Source organism: Doryrhamphus excisus, chromosome 8 (genome assembly GCF_030265055.1).
Source record: "Doryrhamphus excisus isolate RoL2022-K1 chromosome 8, RoL_Dexc_1.0, whole genome shotgun sequence".
Taxonomy (NCBI): Eukaryota; Metazoa; Chordata; class Actinopteri; order Syngnathiformes; family Syngnathidae; genus Doryrhamphus; species Doryrhamphus excisus.
Genome location: NC_080473.1, coordinates 3,100,526 through 3,121,172, shown reverse-complemented (window position 1 = coordinate 3,121,172; position 20,647 = coordinate 3,100,526). Strand labels below are relative to the sequence as shown.

The 20,647-nt window shown below is 45.0% G+C and overlaps 3 protein-coding genes across 3 annotated transcripts; 1 reads left to right on the top strand and 2 right to left on the bottom strand.

The window, feature by feature from the left end:
* Window positions 1-317: 317 nt before the first annotated feature.
* Window positions 318-12,039, bottom strand: gmnc (geminin coiled-coil domain containing). The gene is made up of 7 exons (XM_058079636.1): window positions 12,033-12,039; window positions 9,094-9,161; window positions 2,665-2,749; window positions 1,792-1,897; window positions 1,617-1,699; window positions 1,429-1,545; window positions 318-1,321 (listed from the first exon to the last, which is right to left on the bottom strand). The coding sequence occupies exons 2-7, from the start codon at window positions 9,129-9,131 to the stop codon at window positions 662-664; spliced, it is 1,089 nt and encodes a 362-aa protein (XP_057935619.1). The 5' UTR covers window positions 9,132-9,161; window positions 12,033-12,039; the 3' UTR covers window positions 318-661.
* A 287-nt stretch (window positions 12,040-12,326) lies between these two features.
* ostn (osteocrin) lies at window positions 12,327-14,085 on the top strand. Its single transcript, XM_058079662.1, has 5 exons — window positions 12,327-12,333; window positions 13,279-13,365; window positions 13,550-13,716; window positions 13,803-13,929; window positions 14,001-14,085. The coding sequence occupies exons 2-4, from the start codon at window positions 13,279-13,281 to the stop codon at window positions 13,888-13,890; spliced, it is 342 nt and encodes a 113-aa protein (XP_057935645.1). The 5' UTR covers window positions 12,327-12,333; the 3' UTR covers window positions 13,891-13,929; window positions 14,001-14,085.
* Window positions 14,086-14,204: 119 nt separating this feature from the next.
* Window positions 14,205-20,617, bottom strand: LOC131134372 (protein IWS1 homolog). Its single transcript, XM_058079590.1, has 15 exons — window positions 20,380-20,617; window positions 19,640-19,722; window positions 18,777-19,422; window positions 18,564-18,623; window positions 18,265-18,472; window positions 18,092-18,149; window positions 17,905-18,008; window positions 17,671-17,821; window positions 17,508-17,590; window positions 17,310-17,439; window positions 17,039-17,156; window positions 16,853-16,964; window positions 15,947-16,003; window positions 15,701-15,812; window positions 14,205-14,861 (listed from the first exon to the last, which is right to left on the bottom strand). The coding sequence occupies exons 1-15, from the start codon at window positions 20,420-20,422 to the stop codon at window positions 14,733-14,735; spliced, it is 2,094 nt and encodes a 697-aa protein (XP_057935573.1). The 5' UTR covers window positions 20,423-20,617; the 3' UTR covers window positions 14,205-14,732.
* Between the last annotated feature and the right edge of the window lie 30 nt (window positions 20,618-20,647).

Genomic DNA, 20,647 nt, shown 5'->3' with positions numbered 1-20,647 from the left:
CCCTAAATATGAAAATATTCTATTCCTAAAAAGGAAAATTAATTTATTACAGTTGTCTGGAGCCAATTAACCACAATAAATAGGATTACTGTATATAAGTATAAAGGTGGTGGAATGAAAAGGTATATTTTCTCTTTGATATAAACACTAGGCCTTTTATTGTGGCCCGCCTACCTGTGAAGTGGGTGAATTATCTCGGCAAAGGAGAGGTGCTCAATACCACACATTTAGACACAGAAAATGGCATTTTACCAGCTCACGTTTGAGTTTTTATTCAAAACAACAACATGTTTTTGTTAGCAGACAGTGATGTCACAGGTCAAGGTCATAAAAACAAAAGAAGTTAGCAAAGGCAACTGCTTCACATCCACAACAATAACCTCCTTGCATCTTGTACAGCTAACATGCTAACATATCACCACTTCACTGGGAACACATGCTGCCTTCACAAAGGTAATAATTGTTGTTACTGTGTGCAGTGTTCAGTGACAGCAACAATATTATTATTTTTTTAAAAGTGTGCTGCCAGTTAGTGACTTACTGTAGCTGGTTAGCCATACATCAACTCAACTTTTTCTATGCTAGAAAGTAATAGAAATGGTCATTACAAATTAGCAGTTGTTTGATTTCATTTTTCTCAAGAGTTTTCAGGCAGTTTAGGTCATCCAAGTGCATTGTGGGACGTCTGCGTGGGCACCCAGGTGAAGTTCCAGCGTCCCTGAGGGTTCCTCCTGACGAAGGCCTGTCCCTGAGGGAAGCTGAGGGTCTTGACGCTGCTGGAGGGATTAAGGGACATGCTGAAGGCCAGGTCTGACTGATCACCTCCTTGAGTCCGGGACTGGCTTTTGACTGGACTGGTGGTACAAGGTGCGCAGTAGGCTGAGTGGAAAGGTTGAGTGGAGGAGCAAAAGTGCGACCCCTGTGGCGTCTGGCTGAAACCTCTCTCCACGTCTTCATGGGGTCCTCTCCCTGTCCACATGTGGACAGGGGTGACTGAGTCAGTGTGACTTAGCGGATCTTCAGAGCTGTAGCTGCTCCTGTAGCTGCACTCGCTCTCAGCAGGAGAACTCTGGCAGTAAGAAGGCGGCGGCGTGACTGCGGAACTTTGCTGGCATGCGGCTGAAGACAAGTCGATGGTGTCTCTGTCCTTCAGGCCGAGTGTCCTCAGGACCCACAAGTCCAATGCCGGCTCTGAGGTGGCAGGTGACTCCGAGCAGAACTCGGCAGTGAGGTTCCTGCAGATGCGCTTGCTGACCTCAGGGGACGGATGAAGACTTAAAGATCTGTGTGGAAGCTTTCTCTTCAGCTTCTTGGCAGTCAACTTGTGGACAACAACAGCATCATCAAGACAAGGATCTTTATTTACAGCGCCACCTAGTGTTTTGGCATGCACTGGACAGCATAAACCCACAGCATGAATTAACTCACCTTGCATTTCTCTTGCAGGTCCCTTACAAAGGAAGAGTTGAGGAACTCTTTGAGTTTGATGTTCTCCTCCTGGAGGCGACTCAGCTCCTCCTCCCGCTGCAGCAGCGTATCCTGAAGCTGCAACAATCACACACACACTCAGGATACACACATTAGATGGGACGACTGGCGGAATGTGGACACATCACCTGTTTGTTCCTCTGCCGGTGTGGCGAGAGCTGCTCTAACCACATGTCGCCAGAAGGGGGAGTCCTGTTAAACACACACTCCTCTGACACACACAAACACACATTAGCTTGAAGAAGAACAATGAGTACTGGCTAGAAATGTAACTTTCAGTGTTAGAAGACTTTCAGTACGCACCCCACACACACGACGCCTGGCTGACACCGAAGAGGTCACAGGCATCTCCGGGGGTCCAAGCAGAGGTCACGGTTTCCATTTCACAGTTTCTGCTATCTGCTCTATGCTATCTGGACAAAACATCCACATATCATATTAGTGTAATATCTCATAATATGTCTCAATAACAATAAATTAATTCGATTTCTACGATATGTCCAGGGCAGAGCCAGCTGGCCCAATAGGCAGTGGAGGCATGGATGTCGTGGCTTCCAGGGGGGGTCAAATAATTGGAAAAAAATGTATTATCAATAATACTTTGATTCAACTTTAATATTTTTTGTATACAAAATTGCAGAGTTGTATATTGATATTTCATATCACTATATATATATATATATATATATATATTTAGTATGCAGTTATTGCATAGTGTAAATGTAGCTTATAGTGCAATCTATGTGGTTATTTAAACGATTTCTGTATTCAGAAATTTGTACTATTATATTTTATAGTATATGTACTATATTGTATTGAAGATTTTTAAAATGTCTTTAGAATGTAAATTGGGTGACACGTTATCTTACGATTAAAGACAACAGTAATAATGCCTTTTAATGTATTGTATATCTCCGCAAAATACACTAAAGCAACATAAAGGTCATTACTACATGCATACTGTTAATGATGGATAATAATAGTATTATTTTACTGTCTTGTTCAATGGTGCAACTTCAAGGTGAAATACTACAAGTCTACAAATATTATTGCAATACTGACCAATGAACTACAGTACTGCCACCAATAACATTCCACATGTTGAAGCCAAAGTTTCATCAAACTAACCAACAAAAGATGCCGTAAGCATTTCCCGCCATTCGCGCGTCAACTCACCCACACGCGCACACTAGCCGTGGCCTCGCGACGTCCACGCGCAGCTCGCACCCTCACAAGTCGCCCCAAAAAGTAGAAACAAAGTCTAAAGTGGAGGAGAAACGAAGAAGTGAGAGGATATGTGCTGCCGGTGCCGAGTGAAAGTGTGGACACACACACAAATACACACACACCAAAAACACCCCCTCAACGAGCCTCAGACACACGCGAACGCACGCACGCGACCGCTATTGACACCTCGACCAATCACATTGATGGACACGAGTGACATCATTCAGTCGGGCACGTTCTTTAAAACATCACATCATCACCAGCAGATTATAATAATGACACAAAAAGACACCCTTTTTGGTACTTGAATTAAGTATAAAATGACAATTACAATTTATAAATTGTGTAGTAAGCGGATATCAGTCATGCACACAGTTCAAGTGCAGCAGCAGTAATTAGAAAGTTCATCAAAATGACATTATGTAGGACATTGCTTGCAGATGACATTGTGATTTGTAGTGAGAGTAGGGAACAGGTGGAGGAGATCCTAGAAGAGTGGAGGTTTGCCCTGGAAAGGAGAGGAATGAAGATTAGCCACAGCAAGACAGAGTATATGTGGAAGAGTGAGGTTACAGGGAGAAGAGATACAGAAGGTGGACAATTTTAAGTACTTGTCAAGATTCATTAATTTTCTACTGCTTATCCTTACAAGGGTCGCGGGAGTGCTGGAGCCTATCCCAGCGGTCTTTGGGCAAAGAGGCAGGGTACACCCTGGACTGGTGGCCAGCCAATCACAGGGCACATATAGACAAACAACCATTCACACTCACATTCATACCTATGGACAATTTGGAGTCAGTAATTAACCTAGCATGTTTTTGGAATGTGGGAGGAAACCGAAGTACCCGGAGAAAACCCACGCATGCATGAGGAGAACATGCAAACTCCACACAGAGATGGCCGAGGGTGGGCTTGAACTCGGGTCTCCTAGCTGTGCGGTCTGCGCGCTATCCACTCCCATAGCTCATAACCACAGCCATGTTGTTTGGTGTAGAGACAGTGCCACTGAGGAAGCAGAACTGGAGGTAGCAGAGATGAGGATGCTGAGTTTCTCACTGGGAGTGACCAGGATGGATAGGATCAGAAAAACAGTGGCCAACAAACCTCAGAGGGACATAAGAGACATCTTATGATGGGTTGGGGCCAACAAAAATATGCAATTTAAGTCAAACAGTTGTTATTGCTGTGTTTGGCAGCCAGGGGGCGTGTCCCCCAGCAGGCGCCAGACTTTGATGTCTGACTCCTTGCCAGGGCAAACACGCTGGGTTGTCCTCTTCCAATTAAACGCCGCCGCCGGGTCACCGTGGTCGAACAAACGGGGACCAGCTGTTGTCCTTTAGTGGACTCAGGGTGACCGCTGAGACCTGGTGCATTGAGAGGTCTTGTTCAATAGACATAGGCTGTGTCTGAATTCGGGGTCTGCATCCTAGTAGGACAGTAGCCTAACCGGTCTATGAAGGCCAGATGTTTAGCGGCTCGTCCTCCAACCGTACACTGACCTAGATCTACCTCATATTCAATTCTGCCTTACAAATGATTACTGTATTTGAATACAGTAATTCCAGTGCAGTAATACAATAATACCTCATTCTTTCCAATGAATACAGAAGATGAAAACTACAAGAGCAGTCATTTTGGCACAATATTTATTCATTTACATTCTTTACTCCTACATATTTTTTAGAGTTGGTTTTCTGTACGTGCTTGTGTTTCCTCTAAGCCTGATCAAAAGACAGAAGTAAAAGAGATGTCAACAAAAGATCACATTTTTTTTACATGAAGTTGTATGACTCCCCCATAAGCAGTGAAGTCCGTCAATAGCGATGGATTTCGGGGCTGAGGAAAGTAGTTCCAGCTAGTTGGGAACAGTTAGGTAAAGGGTTTAGCTTCTCAAAACAATATGTGTTCAAAAGCATAATACATTTGTTGTCACGATCGGGCTTCACCCCCCCCCCCCCCGTGACAGCTTTCTTAGTTTTCGTCTTTCCTCTCTGTTCCTCGTTCGTGCCCTTATTTTGTATTCACTTCCTCTGTTGCTCTGTTCTGTTTTCCGTTCCTTTCCATTTTCTCCCGCACCTGTTTTCAATTTGTGATTGCTATTTAGTTCAGGTGCACGCTCCCTTCGCTGTCGGTTAATTGTCTTGTGTTTGAGTTTGCCTTGTTACTGCGCCATCCTGCTGCATAGCATTAATAAATATATTTGACCTGCATTTGGGTCCTAATCTCTGCATCCTGGGGTCGAACCACAAAGCTCACAAGCCGGACCGTGACATTTGTATCACAAAAACGGCTACTTGAAAAAATTTGACCTCACAACTTTGTAAGGGAGTGCCATAGAGTTCCGTGCTCTGTCTGCTGTGTCAAACCGTCAAACGAATCAATACGGACTATTTACAAACAAATGAATACTTATTCATTAATCAATACTTACACTATTCTCTCAGCTATGCACCATATTGTTGACTTTTTTTCCAAGGCTGTACGGAAGCGCACAAAGAATGTTGGGATATGATGGGCCACGAAGGTTGGTTAGGATACATTTGTCGGACGCATTTGGAGAAGCCTTTGTGGACTTTCTAATTCGGACAGCCTTCACGCAGCACGATGCCGTCATGCAGCCTACAAATGCACACTTTTAGGATGCAGACCCCCGGATTCAGACACAGCCATTTACAGCACGTGGGGGCCAACTGATGCTCACCGTTAACATTGACTGAAACACCTCAGCATGCCTCAGGTACACTTGGTTAAGTCATGTGACTACTATGAGGACACATGGACAAGTCAGTAGTCAACTTAGCTAGACTGGATGAAAACCGACACACATTCATTCAAAAATGGGACAAAGACGTTGTAAAGACACAAAGGATGACGTGCGAGCATGAATGTCACAGACTCTCGCTGACTTTGTGGACTACAGGTGGTCTACCTGGTGGTCTAAGTCATGTCACAAGGACAGATGCCAAATCCCGCCCGCCCCGCCTCCTGCTCCGCCTCCCCGCTGGGATCCTAATGACTGGGGGACGGACGGCAGGATTTGTTGGACAACAGCGGTGGTTGTGCGGCTGCCAGCAGTGAGTTCGCCGCTGGACGTCTTTGAGGCACTAACAGCCGCTTACGCCCTCGCCACGCGCCTCGGCGTCCTCTTAACGACTGCGTTTGCTTGTCCACTGTGTCGTGGCCGTCTTTACTTGACAAACAGACCATGGATGTTGCAAGTGTAAAAACAAGTTAACCGCACTAGAATTACTCTATAGTAGACACCAGACAACGGATAAGAGGTAATGAGGAAAAAGGGCAAGCCATTTTACTTCATGTTCTATGGTTATTATCACACTTTTCCACTATTACTGATTCTCTTTTGTGGAACTGTTAAAAAAAAGCCAAATTGTGGAGTAGATAGTCATGGACATATTTCTCCTAAACATATTGGTTCAACTCCAAATTGTAGCACCTTTGGACCGTTCCACTTTGGAGGTTCCACTGCATGATTGTTTTTGTGTATGTGTGTGTGTGTTAAGCAGCCTGGTTAATGTTGAGTGTGTGTTGTACCCTGTGGCGATGAACTAAAGACGACAATCTGGAACGTCTGACTTCTGCGCAGGAGGTCTCCACACATACGCACACGCACACACGTACACACACATGCAAACACATTAACCACCCCCCTCAAAACTTAATAAAATGGATCTTGTGTGTACGTGTCCCCCGGGAAGGTTGTAAAGCTAAGCTAAATTAAGCCTCTTTTTACCTGCACAATGGCGGCATGCTGACAGCTCGGGGCCAATGAGAGAGAGAGAGAGAGAGAGAGAGAGAGAGAGAGACAACCCCTACACACCTAGAACTGGACTTAAAGCAGCTGCTCGTAACTTTCGTTCATCAAGATTATCATAAATAATAATCATAATAATCCAACAAATAATAACATTTACTTGAATAAGGTGCAACGCAAACACCATGTTTTTTTGACCAAGAAATGATCCCATGACCAACCCAAATTATCATTAAGCCCTGTCTTTCTATTACATCTTTGTAGTGTATTACTATTTATGAGTGCTACATGCTAGTCAATTCTATGATTGATTAGTATTTATGAGTCCTACATGTTGATAGTTTTGTCATCAATGAGTATTTAATAGGGACAGCCTGATCCACATCTTTTGGCTTGGAAAATAGCTCTTCAAACCATTAAAATTGCTGAACTTCCTTATTTATTACACAGCATGACCAACAATATTGTTTGGCTTTTGTAACAAATCTCTGCGAGTCAGAGATACATAAAACAAAAGCCCAATCCAATAAAAGATAGAATTAGAAGAAAGGGGCATGCAATATGTATTTTAAGGTAGGACTAGCGGTTAGAGCGGCACTTAGTGTGTGAGCAGTGGCAGAGCAAGACATAACCTGAAATGTCTAGGCCACAGTCACTCCACTAACCACCAAGACACAGCAGCACCATGACACAGCAGTCCAGGCACAGTGAAAGGGAACTACCACTGTAGCTGCAGAGCGGAATATCCAACGTTAAGCTAACTTCACTGTGGTACACCGTGGACATGTCTGCATGGTGATGTGTCTTCTTCTTCGTCTTACAGGTGGGGGTAGTTGAACAGCAACCAGCCTGATATTATGATGGAAGCCAGTATTAATCCGACCTTGAAAATGCAGAGGATCTGAAGCCGATCCTGATGATCGGCTTGAAACATTCCTAATATTTATGAGCACTACACGTTATTGGTTCTTTGACTGATGAGTGTTTATGTGTACCTTGTTAGTACTTCTACGATTTAATAGTATTTATGAGTACTACATGCCAGGAGTTCCATGATTGATTAGTATTTATGAGTACTATGTTGGTAGGTGGGCGGCACGGCGGTCAAGTGGTTAGCACACAGACCTCACAGCTAGGAGACCAGAGTTCAATCCCACCCTCGGCCATCTCTGTGTGGAGTTTGCATGTCTCCCCGTGCATGCATGGTTTTTCTCCTCCCACATTCCAAAAACATGCTAGGTTAATTGGTGACTCCAAATTGTCCATAGGTATGAATGTGAGTGTGAATGGTTGTTTGTCTATATGTGCCCTGTGATTGGCTGGCCACCAGTCCAGGGTGTACCCTGCCTCTCGCCCGAAGACAGCTGGGATAGGCTCCAGCACCCCCCGCGACCCTCATGAGGAAAAAGCGGTAGAAAATGAATGAATGAATGAATGTTGGTAGGTCTATGACTTTTAGTATTTATGGTCTCACTTCTCAATAAGGTGGACCAAAATACAGCAGTTACTGAGGAACTAATGACTAAGGCACATCAATTCAGAAGAGGTACTGGGAACTAATAAGGAAATAATGAGTAGAGCACTTCATGAACTAAATCATTACATTTAGAGTAGTTACTGAGGAACTAATGAGTACTTTTTAGGGTTAAAGTTAGGTAGGTTGCTCAGTATTTTGTGCCTTATTGTAAACAGTTACCATATTTATGAGTACTACACGTTAGCAGTTCTATGACACGAGTACTATGTTATTAATTCTATGATTGATTAGCATTTTTGTGTATACAACAAATTAGTAGTTCTATGATTAATTAGTACTTGTGTGTACTACACATGAGTATATATATGGCAGTAGTACTATGCCTGATGAGTATTTATGTGTCCTACATGTTTATATGTATTTCCATGATAGATTAGTATCAATGAATACTATGTCCGTAATGATTGATTAGTATACAAGTACTACATGCTAGCAGGTGTATGATTGATTAGTCTTTATGAGTATGGCAATAGTATTTCTGAGTAGAAGTTCCATTGCTGATCACTTTTCATGAGTATTACAACTTTGTAGTTCTACACTTTTACCAGTTAGTGATTGATTAGTATTCATGAGTACAATTTAATGAGTACTTTTGGGTGTGCAACCTGATTGCGTGTGAGTTTGGAAGCTCCGCCTTCATTCCAATGCACAAAGCCCCGTGACATTCATCCGCCACAAGTGAAATGAAGCATCAGCAGAAATCCCACCTTAATCCCATCTTTACCAAGGAGCTGACATCGGGTCGGGTGTCGAGCGGCGGCGTGCGTTCCTGCCTGCACGCCTCCAGGTGGTCAGGAGAGGGCGTGGCCAGCATCTGAACGTGTGCCGCCGCTGGAGCATTGTTAGCATCTTTTCTTGTTGTGTTTGAGGAACAAAACGTTCCAGTGATTGGATACTTCCTGTGTGTGTGTGTGTGTGTATTGTGTTACAATAAGTGTGAAGGAATGAAGTGTGCTGTTGGTCTATGCTAGAATTTTAAACCACCAAATTCCATTCAAAAAGTAAAGCGTTTAATACCTTAATGACCCGCTTAACACTTTCACTGATAACGTGTGTGTGTGTGTCTCACCTCTGCAGTGTCGCATGTTGATTGTCACTGTGAGTCATCCCCTGATTGGCTGCCTGTTTCACCTTCAACTGGGGAAAAAGGGTGCAAAGTTTAGTAAATTTAGTAAGTTTACATAAATGTGTTTCTATTTTAGGGTACCAAAATGACGTACCGCATCAGTCTGTACTGTAGCCTTCTGTTGTGGTACCACACACTGTGAGAGGGTACCTCAAGGGCGGTGCAAGACAAAGTACAGTAAGTTCATCTTAGTTCTGTCAATCCAAACAACCACTTAATCAGGTTGAATGCGGACAGGAATTTTAAAAAACCTTCAAAAAAATCTGTACATTGGTTCATTTCGTCCAAACAGTCAAGACTGCGCTAATATATCTGGCTTTAAAGGGGACGTATGCTCATTTTTCAACCCTTTGTATTGAGTTGAGTTGAGTCCTATAGATCAGCTACACACACGATAACCCGCACAGAAAACTTTCTAGATCATCCAGAATCTGCACCTATTCCAGCTATATTTCCTTGGATTTGTGCTTTACGCAAAAACAGTCTGTTTTAATTTATTCCCCCCATGGCCTGCCTCCGGACACACCCACTCCACTTTGACTGGTCACACGCCCAAAGTGCTTCTTAGCGACAAGTGAACCCCACTTTCTAATAAATGAATTCAGTCTTTGGAGAGTTAATTGAAAGGTGTTCAGGACCTACTGGATAGAGACCCCTGACTTGCTGTGCATCGGCACAGCTGGTACGGTGGAGCTCAGGAGAAGCCAGACGTGCCGGCTTGCCTCCAACCTCGCCTGCCCGAGGAGGAGCACTCATTGTCGGACACACTTTGTCAGAGGCACTGTTAGTGCTGTAGAGCTCAGAAGCCGGACGTGAGGCCGTCGAGTGGACGCACAGTGTGTCCGCCGCGCACTGCTTCTGACTTTAGCAAGAGTTTGGTGGATATTTCACATTAATGTTCACAAAAAGTCCCGTGTGAAATGCCAATGACAGATGAAAATATTTTCCTCTTGCTCCAATAACTTCTGCCTCTGCTTGTCTCAGAAACAGAGAAGCACAGCTAGGGGGAGGACCGAGAGTGTATCGTGCCTACAGCCACGGCCATATAAGGGAGCCCACTCCTCTGTGACGTCACAAAGGAACAGTTTTGCAACGCCCTCTGAAGCGCTTTGAGCCATCCCAAACTTCTTTCAGGTCTCACGTCCAACATTCTAAATACATTTATAGGTCTGAAAAATGGAAAAAGGATAACAGGTCCCCTTAAACATATTAATTTCCTCCAAGAGTGACCGGTCCATCATATCTGGTTTGCCGACTCCTTGTCTGACTACTGCCCACTACTGGCAAGGAGACCTATGTCCTATGTATAATAGTACAGTTGAACGGCAGCCAAGGCTATAGTACCAAGTAGTGGTGCATGTACTTGACCTCTGCTACCCTCCTGTGGCTGCAGGTGGAACAACAGAGGACCAAGAGTGTGCGAAGTCGAGCGAAGGTAACCTAAAAAGTCAATCCAGTAGTTGCAGGACACCACGAAGGAGCAAAAAGCCCACATGCTAACACCAGTGTCATTTGTCAATGTGCATATGTGAGGAATATATCGAGTAATATGTTTAGTTAAGATTCACTGTGATGTATAAACCTTCCTAAAAACTTGAGTTATGATTCTGAAAGCTATGTGTGTCTCACCGCCGCCTTTCTAAACAGGAAGAGCAGACGAGATTTAAGCTGCTCCTATTTGTGCATAAATGCAAATATAGGACTTGCAGCCCAACACAACTGCAGGGATGGATATAAACTCGGTTGGGATGGCAACTGGGAGGAAGGCCCTAGGCGGGACATGTGGGACGGGCGAGGCCCAGTGGAATGACATCAGTGTGACCCGAGAAGGTCGTCACTAATTAACAGCAGGGTTATTTCCGTCATTATTAGCAGCGGCGAGATTGCTATTCATAGCCCAGGTGTGTTTTCTCAATGAGACAATCTTCCGTCCTGAGCAGGGAAGCGGGGGGACGTACAGCCCAGAGGGGACATTTGGGGGAGGACCCCGTCTCCCATAGCAACGGCAACACAAAGAACTCAAGTACACACCCAACACTGAGACTTGTTGGTCACGAAGCATCAAAACTTGACAAGAAATGTTTCTTATTGTGAGACATTTACTATCTTACTATTGAATATATCAATGTTGATATTATTACTATGTGAGCATGTCACATTTGACTTATTGTTCTGTGCTGTATCATGATATGTCTCTAATTTTTGATCCATTCATTTAGCTGAATAAATCACCAACATATTGCAATTATTTGTGCCGAACAAGTACAACAAGAGAACTAGAAGAGACCCCTGTGGGACGCCAAATGTAAACACCACATGAATACATTATTAGTCATTAGAAGCTTAAAAATAGTCGCAATCGTTTTCAACCCCCCCCCCCCCCCCATTTTCTCCAGATGAAACCAACATTGTTCCAATCGTTTGTGCTGTTAAAACGGACATTTGTGCTGAGTTATTATTCATTCTTTAGAGGTCAATCAAAGTTCACCTAGCAAACCACTAAAATGGATGTAATCATGTGTGCTATGGCAGATTTGTGCCATAAAAAGGATTGTTTGTGCAGCCTTATTTTTTCATTTATTGAAGATGAAGTGTCCAGCGATGACATCATCAGCAAGTTCACATGAAGCCAAAATAGTCACAATCGTTTGTGCTGTTAAAATGATAATTTGTGCTATTCTTGAGTAATTAATTACAGATCATCTTAGTGGTCAAATTTCACCCAGAATCCAATTTGCTAACAAAAAGTTTGTAACTGATCGTTTGTGCTGCTGTACTTAATACAAAATAATCTCATTCTCTGATGCTGTGTTTTCGACTAATTCGACGTCATCCAGGCCCCACACTGTTCACTCCAAATTGAACAAAAATGACCGTCTTACCTGATCATGACTTTCCGCCTCCGTGCTCAGTTGTCCTGTGATTGGCTAAGAAGTTCTGATAGTACACCTGACCCGTGGCGGTCATTCAACGTGGGAGGAGACAAGGGCAAAGGAAAGGAGAGGTTGGAATAAAAGCAAATGGACCTGATGATGCAATCCCACACGTTATACGCAGTGGAAAAGGGGGTCCAGAAAGTGATGTCACAGGAGTGCGGGCTGCTCATTGGACACGAGGCAGACAGCTGCTATAAAACCTGACATGAAGTCTGCACACGGCAACACACGAGAGGACGCATTGAAGGTAACATGCATGTGTGTGTCGTTTCCACTGCAAATTCATATTTTTACATGTTACTATATTTTCTGATTTATGGCTGACCGTTCCTGCTTTGTCTGACCATAATCTCCTCTTATGAATTGAATATTTATATTACAATGTTAATATGTACAAGTCATGTAGCAGTAACGATATATATCAAAGTAATTATGGAAATATTGGCCAATGATTATCACCAGTTCTGCAAGTCATTTTTACAAGAAAGCTTGCTAATTTTTTTAATATATTTTTGGCATATAAAACAAAAATAATTACAAATTATGCATGATTTTCCATTTGCGAGTTACTTAAGTATTAATAAATAATGTTAACATATTTGCAGCATTCTCTGCCTAATCCACACCTTTTTGGAAATGAACCGAAGAACATGAAATATTTTAATATTATAACTAATATAACTTCTGTTAGTGAAATTTAAATGTCAGTCAAAACAGATCAATGTTGAGGGATGATTTTGAAGACGACGGTGAGGGAAGACCAGGATATTTTTGTGAATGGAAGAATTTACTGTGTGTGTGTGCACGTGAACCTACTCTGTGCATCATCAAGAATGTGTTTGACGTTTGTGCTGTGTGTGTGTTTGTGTCTTTACGTGGGGTTGCCACAGTCTCTCTGTGTGTGTGTGTGTGTGTGTGTGTCTCAGGGGGAAAAGCAGGAGCTCGTTTTTGGACGGTCAAAAGGCGTTTATTTGCAGAGATGGAAAATACTAAAATTAGCTTGATGTTGCTGGACAATACACATCGTCAGCAAAGCTAAAACTGGCCTGCTGTGTGTGTGTGTGTGCCACTGGAGGTTTTAGGACGCTGCTAAAAAGCGCAGTAGCAAGTAATCCAATAAATTATGCCCAGGTCATAAATAAATAAAGGGGGTGAAGGTGTCAATGATGCATTTAGGTGCCGTTTGTTACAGATGTATCGGTATGGCTATCTGCTCTTCTTCTGTCTGCTGGCCATCACTGTGAACCAACACTTGGCTGACCTGAGGAACCTCCAGCAGGTTAGAAAGAAGCTATGGACACAAGTATTGGGACACTGCTCTAAATGAAATCATTAATAATCACACTTGACCAAAAGGAAAGTCATGGGTCTTCTCGGAAAAGTTGCTCAAAGACATCACATTGTCATCACTTTTCACTGACTGGAGGTGTCCCAATACTTTTGTTCTCACACCTGCGTTGCAGCATGTAGACCGGTCCAGGACAGCCACCAGGCCACAAGTGGGTGGGTCGTCGTTGGGCGTGAGGATGGAGAACATCATGGTTCTGAAGAGGAAGAGTTTTCCAGTGAGCGTCTCCCCTTTGGACCGTCTGTCCATCGGCGCCATGGCCAGCAAGCATGCGTCAAGCAGGTGACTATGTTACTATGACAACCAAGAAAGTCCACTATGACATCATCATAGTTCTCACCTGTGAACTGTTTTCTTCTCAACTGTAGCCAAGTTATTGAGTTGCCACGGCGACGGCTGCGGTTACCCCCCATCGACAGGATCGGCATGCGTCACCTGCCAAACAGGAGGGGATAGGCCACACCCACTCCCTCAGGACACACCCCCTCAGGACAGGTAAAAGATAATAAGACGCAGTCGTTCATAAATAGCTTAATGGTCAGTGATGACACGCTTCTCTTCATCAGCCACCTCTGAGCCACACCCACAGATGTTCAACCATCCCACGCCAGACTGCTGATGTTTTTATACTTTAAATGTTCTAAAAGTGCCTTTAAAAAATACAACACTGAATAAAGGCACTCTTAATATTCTTTGTTAGATGTTTGTCATTGCTACTCAAGTTTTAAATGAAAAACACTTTTATGGTTAATACGTTCTAATAATGTAATTGAATATTACAGTCAAGTTGGCTTTGAGTTTTTATTAAAAAAGTATCATGGACTGTGTGGGCCCGACTGAGGCTCTACAAAGGGACCCAGAAACAGTTGTTACATCACCACTAATGAGACCTGATGCAAGCAGACCACAGATCTGAGCAGCAGCAAAAACGTTAGACAGAAATAATAGAACGGATGCTAGTCCAAAAGGTTCTGTCGTGACCTCTCCAATCATCCATGGCATCGGTGTCAACGTGCTTCACGGACGCTTAGACATCACCTTGACGGGCTGGCGTCACTAACAGAACCCATTTTCACTGCCAAGAGATTGGCGTCAACATCACGCATCAAGATGATTGTTCGTGAGGGAAGATGCGCCACACGGTACATTAAAAAGTGCAACGCAGTGAGAGGTCGTCTCTTTTGATAATCAAAGAGATGACGTGTAGTCGACAATCACTCTCAGGCCACATGACTGACGTTTAAAAAAAAAAAAAAGAAAAAAAAAAGAAAAGAGAATAAACCCTTAGGGGCTTAAAATCAGAGTGGCATCTTGTTGCCCTCCACGCTGATTTTGACAGCGTGACCTGTCTTGGTGAGGCGGCGGATGTCGGCGAATCGTCGCATCTGTTTGTCCATGCGGGTCAGCCCCCCTCTCTTTATGTGACCCTGAGACACACACACACACACAACGTGAGAGTGATGCTTCAGCCATAGAGATCATGGAGGTCATGATAGCAACAAAAAGCTTCACCAAGTCATTACAAGTTGGACAACTAGACCACCAAAAACACACACACACACACATTCAGGTGAGACTAGGCTGGACCATCCGAGTGTCCATCACTGCACGCTGCATGCAGGGTGCACTTACTGCCCCCTCAGGTCAAGAACAGGTACTACAGGGGCATTCGGTTGCCCTCCACGCTGATCTTGACGGCGCCCTGAGGACGCTGCTGTTTCCTCTGCTCGGCAAAGCGCCGCTTGTGCTTCTCCAGGAGGCTGAGGCCTTTCTTAGAGGCGCTCTGCAGAGGACCAATCAGAGCTCAGCAGCTGACATTACCAATGCTCCACTCTCTTCAGCAGCTGTCATCCTTTCCTGGTGGGTGCTGCTGAGAACTGCTTGTCCGCTCCACACTAATGTGGACTTCAAACCTTTGCAATGTTTCAAATGAGTTACATCAATAAACTATTGTTCACCGGTGTATATATGGGCCTGCAATATACTCGTCTCTCGAGGCAAGTATGATAGTGTCGCACCCTGGACGCTTTGTGTAAAGAGTTTGGGTGGTCGTGTCAGCCAAAGACAGACAGCTACGTTTGGCTGATACTCTTTAGGCTACCTTTGCTGACAACATTAAAAGCACAGATGGAACAAGTCTCCGCAAGTAAATATCGGTAATATGTAAAATAGGTTGGTATTTGAACCCATCAACCCTTCCCTAATTTTATCACACTGAAACATCATAAGAGATATAAGGCATTATATCACAGTGTGTTATAATCACCCTGCTGGAGTCCATCTCCATGTTCCATTTGGGCCGTACAACATAGTCTTTGTTGGAGGGCATCGGGACTCGAGCTCTGGCACAGAAGCCCGGGTCACCAGGTCGCAGCGCTCTGTGGACCGGACACAAGTTAGAACATTTGGGTTGATTTGAGCTGCAACTTCAGTTTTTATTGTCTTGTTCATCATCTCTGCATTATGTGTGTTGGAAGGCTGTTACCATGGTGACGTGGACATTCAAACTTACTTTTCTTCTCCGGTCAGCTGCTTCTCCAAGTCTCGACGCGGTGTCTGACCTCCGGAACTGAAGAGACAAAAGAGGAGGAGGTCAGCATCACGATACGAACTTGGCAGGTCCACTGACAGCTGACGATGAACCCGGATGTGCTCAGGTCCAACCTTGCATGCGGTTAATGTTACGGTTCACCGCAGAGCAGCCAGCATGACATCACTCACGTTCCAAACACTCAATGTTTCTTTCACTGAAGGAAATTTTTGGTTCTGCAGCAACTTTTTTTTTTAACTCAAGTTACCTCCATGTCACTTCCGACTTGACACATTGGACTGGTGTGCATGCATGTCGGAGAACATGCAACACCGCCCGTGATTTATCTCAGGAGGTGGCACTTGTGAAGGCTGCAGAAGCTTGTTTTGTCTTCGGTGAACTTTCGGACTAATGATTGGATTTTGACATGGGAAGAAACCGGCAAAACATTTTTCGAGGCTCGCTCTGAGACAGCAAACGACCAAATAAGGAGCATGAAGAACAACGACCAGGCCGTTGGTCATGTAAGTCGGGTGACAAGCATGCCTTTGATGAGAGAACCTGCTTGGTGGAGAGAAGACGTCTGGTTCCTGCGCCCTCTCCACCTGCTGAGGCTGACTAGGAGGAGGAGGAGGAAAGATGAAACAAAAAGAGGACAGCAGATACTGAAGACGAGAACATGTGATGAGAGGATGATGAGAGGAGATGAAATGTAAGGAGCATTGAAGCTAGCGAGTTAGGGTGCTAAAGAAGACAATGTTAATGTGTGATGCTGTCAGATGTGTGACGTCGGGCTGTCCATTCAAAGTCCAAAAGTTGTCTGGTCTCAAGGTGGAGGGTATAAGAGACAAAGTCACGGTAGGGATGTCAGAAAGGTCGCTAGGCTACCTTAGTCGTCTGCGCTGAGGCATCTGCTGGTCGAGGTCCCGCTGCTCTCGCTCCTCCCTTGTCATTCCTTTGTAGTTGGACGTCAGGCCAAAGATGGGTCGAGACCACTCGTCTGGACACAACAACATGGATTTGGTTCTTTTCGTTTGACCAGGAATGTTTCCTTGAAGCATGAAGGCTCCTTACTGATGAGCTTGAGGGCGAGATCTTTGTTGGATCGGGATTCTTTGGGATGTTTGTACAGGAACATGACGGCACGGCCGATTCCGCTGTGCTTCAGTGTCTCTTGGCTGACGCTGGGCAGCTGGAGGTCCGAACACAAGAACAAAACCACCGTTTTGAGTCTGTGGGGATGGTGACTTTTGAACTGGACCACCAGGGTAACCAGGCCACTTCTAGACCAGGGTGTGGCTGATGGCATGACTGCATCATTTCCATTACTCTTTCTTGCACTCACCTCCTGCAGGATCCTGAGCAGCTCTTCCCGGATTCGGAGCGCAGGTAGAGACTTGTCTGGAAGCGGGCTGATCCACTCTTTGATGGCCGACATGACGCCGCTGTCGATGAACGTTTCCTTCAGGTCCTGCCTGGGGATACATGCAAAAATGACTTTGGGTTTGGATCACATCTCTGCCAATGAAGGGAGAGCTCATACTTTTTCAGGTGCATGACCACTTGAGGCAGAAGAGTGAGCTTTTTCAGCGCCGGTTTCTTCTGACTGTTCAATGTTCTGTCCTCCTGCAAGAAGAAGGAGAAGAAAGTCTGTCGGGAACAGGAAGTACCATACAGTCACTCTGGCTTTTATTTTGACAGCAGACCTCGGCGGCCTCGTTCATCTTGGTGATCATGGCGCTGACTACGTCATCAGCGTCACTGATGAACGTCCCGCCATCGCGGTGACGCCTCTTCTTCCCGCTCAAGGCCTTTTTGCGAGCGAGCATGATGTCAAAGTCGGACATGAAGCTGGTGCTAAACACACAAACAGAAAATAGAATCCAATAAAAATGACACGTGGCTCTTTCATACACAAATGTGCTCAGTGTGATACACACTCTTGGCCGCTGCGGTTGACGCCCTCATCAGAATCCGACTCCTCTTCCATCTGCTGCTTCTCCTTGGTCTCCTTCTTTTCTTCCAGATCCTCCTGGTTGAAGCCCTGCACGCACGCGAACCCTTCTCTCGTTAAACGATGCTGCTGCGGGTGCTCTGCATTAACGCGTCACATGATTAAGTACTCACCGTGAACTCCTCCTCCTCCTCGTCTCCAGACTCTCCAAAGATGTCTGCAATCATTTTCCTTGGAGGGAGGCAGGGGTCAAAGTTGAGAGATGAGCGTTTAAAAATATATAGCAATGTTAAACTACAGTCCGGAATCACGACAAAGAACATTGAACGTAACATTGTGTACGCACTCCTCCTCGTTGTCTTCAGAGTCGCTGTCGCTACCAAACAACGTCTTCTCATCCTTCTTCTCTGCCGTGGCCTTTGACCCCTCGTCGTCATCACTGCCGCTGTCAGAACCCAGCTCTCTAAGTTTGGCCGCCATACTTTTATCCGGTCCCCCCGATTCGGCGTCGCTGTCCGAGTTGTCGTCGTCCGACACGGCCCGACTCTTCTTGGCTGAAAAGCAGACAACAGCAGTTTGGTGTGTGTGTGTGCGTGCGTGGACACACTCAACAGCCATGTAGAACGTCCTTCACTCTCGTCTCACCTGGTTTGTCTGCCTGTTCCTCATCCTCACTGTCTGATAGGATGGCCTTCTTCCTCTTCACTGCCAATACATTCACTGAAGATGTCATTGACTGAATACTGCCAATAATTACCTCCACCAAGGAGGCATAACTATGATTTGTCCAGTTTACAGTTTTACATGTATAAATTAACATAGAATTTTATTAGAGTGAAGCTGATCTGAGGTCAGTACCTGGCTGATTATCATCATCGCTGTTGTCTGAGGTTCTCTGCACCCCCTGCGTTTCTCCATCACTTCCTGTGGCTGCCTTTCTCCTCTCACCCTCCTCCTCCTCGCTGTCTGACTGCATAACAGCTTTCCACTTGCCGCCGCCTCCTCCGCCGTCCTCAGTGTCCCCCTGCTGTGTCTCCGCCTCATCGTCAGAGTCAATAGGAGCCTTGCGTCTGGCGGGCGTCTCCGCGTCAGAGTCACTGTCAGCGCCAGAGTGGCGGCTAGGAGACTTTGCTGTGGTGTCCTCGTTGCCGGAATCGCTGTCTGCGGCCGCTTTGGTAGCGTCCCCCGCTTCCTCCATGTCCGAGCTGCTCCCCCTGCGCTTGGCTGGGGACGACGCCTCCCCCTCCTCGTTGTCTGAGGCGGCATGTTTGACCGGTGACGACTCCTCGTCGTCTGACACGCTCATCCTGCGTTTTCCAACAGAGTCGTCATCGCTGTCGGCCGGCCTCGGCACCTCCGCTTCAGAGTCGCTGCCCTCGTTGTCGTGGCGACCGGGGGCTTCTGTCTCCGAGTCGCTGTCAACAGCTGGCCGAGCCTCATTGTCTGAGCCACTGTCATCCGGTCGCTTGTTGTAGGACGCATCCTCGTCATTGCTGCCCTCGTCCTGTTGACAGAACCTCTACGGTCAAATGGCATCAACATCATGTCCATTCATTTTGTGCTTTAAATGATAAGGGTAAAGAACTCACATGTATAACTATTATACCACTTGTTAAAAAGCATGTACGACATATCTCTATGTCAAGTCTGCTGCTTTGCTAAACTGTAAACAACAACACATCCTCAGAAAGGAAATCTTCTAATGTATGAATGATCCTGACCTCAGATTGATGTCTGTTGCTGCTCAAATCTTCCCCGTCGGAGGCTGGATGTTCATCCTGAACTGGAGTGCCTCCTCCGTCATCTGTGGAATAAAATTAGTTTTAGAAAAACTGGGCATATTGTATTGAACAGTAACCATTTCATTACAAATCAACTGTGAGAGCATGAAGAGCTGGCTTATTTGTTGCACAACGCCCTTGTGCACGGAAGAGGTCATTCGGGACAGAAAACCAAATAACTGCAACACTTTCTTTTGGGTTTAGACCGGTAAACATGAAAAGACAGAAGATGAAGACGCTTAATCAAACAAGTCAATTTTGCATCGTATTTATATCAGCGGTTTGAAAGACTTGCATTTTTGTCATACTATTTGATGAATACACGTAGTGGTGCACAGTCATGTAAAGCTTGTTTCAGCACTATATCTTCAAAAACAAATTCCATCGAACAATAACACTATGTCACGATGTAGTCGTATTTTAGTGCTGCTCAACTGTGGTTTGAAGAATACTGTTGTGCTTAGTGTATTGTAGTGCTACCAATTATAGTGCTTCCTGCCAGGAACACTGTAAGTTGACAGTTAGTCACGCTCTGTATATTAAAAGTTAAGTCACATTCCAAGAGTCATATTTAAGCACGTAATGAAGGTTACAAGACTGTTGTTTACAAGAAGGTTGTTTTAATTTTTGTTTTTAGCCAAACGGGTTAGCTTGTTCTGTGGCAAACAAAAAAGTGTTACCGGAGTGGCTCCCAGACATGAACTCGTCCTCTTCTCCGTCCATTTCCCTGAGGAAGAAGGATTTAAAATTAAATTTGAACGCAGCGACGACGACTCTTTATTACCAACACTTTGAGACAAAGTGATTTAAGGAAGCTTAAACAAAACAAAAAAGACCCTGGTAACTGCTAGCTAGCGTTAATGGCCGATCCAAAATGGAGCGACCCAGCCATATACGCATGCGCAGTGCAACACCGGCGCCTGCTAGTGACGAAAAATGGGCGTGGTG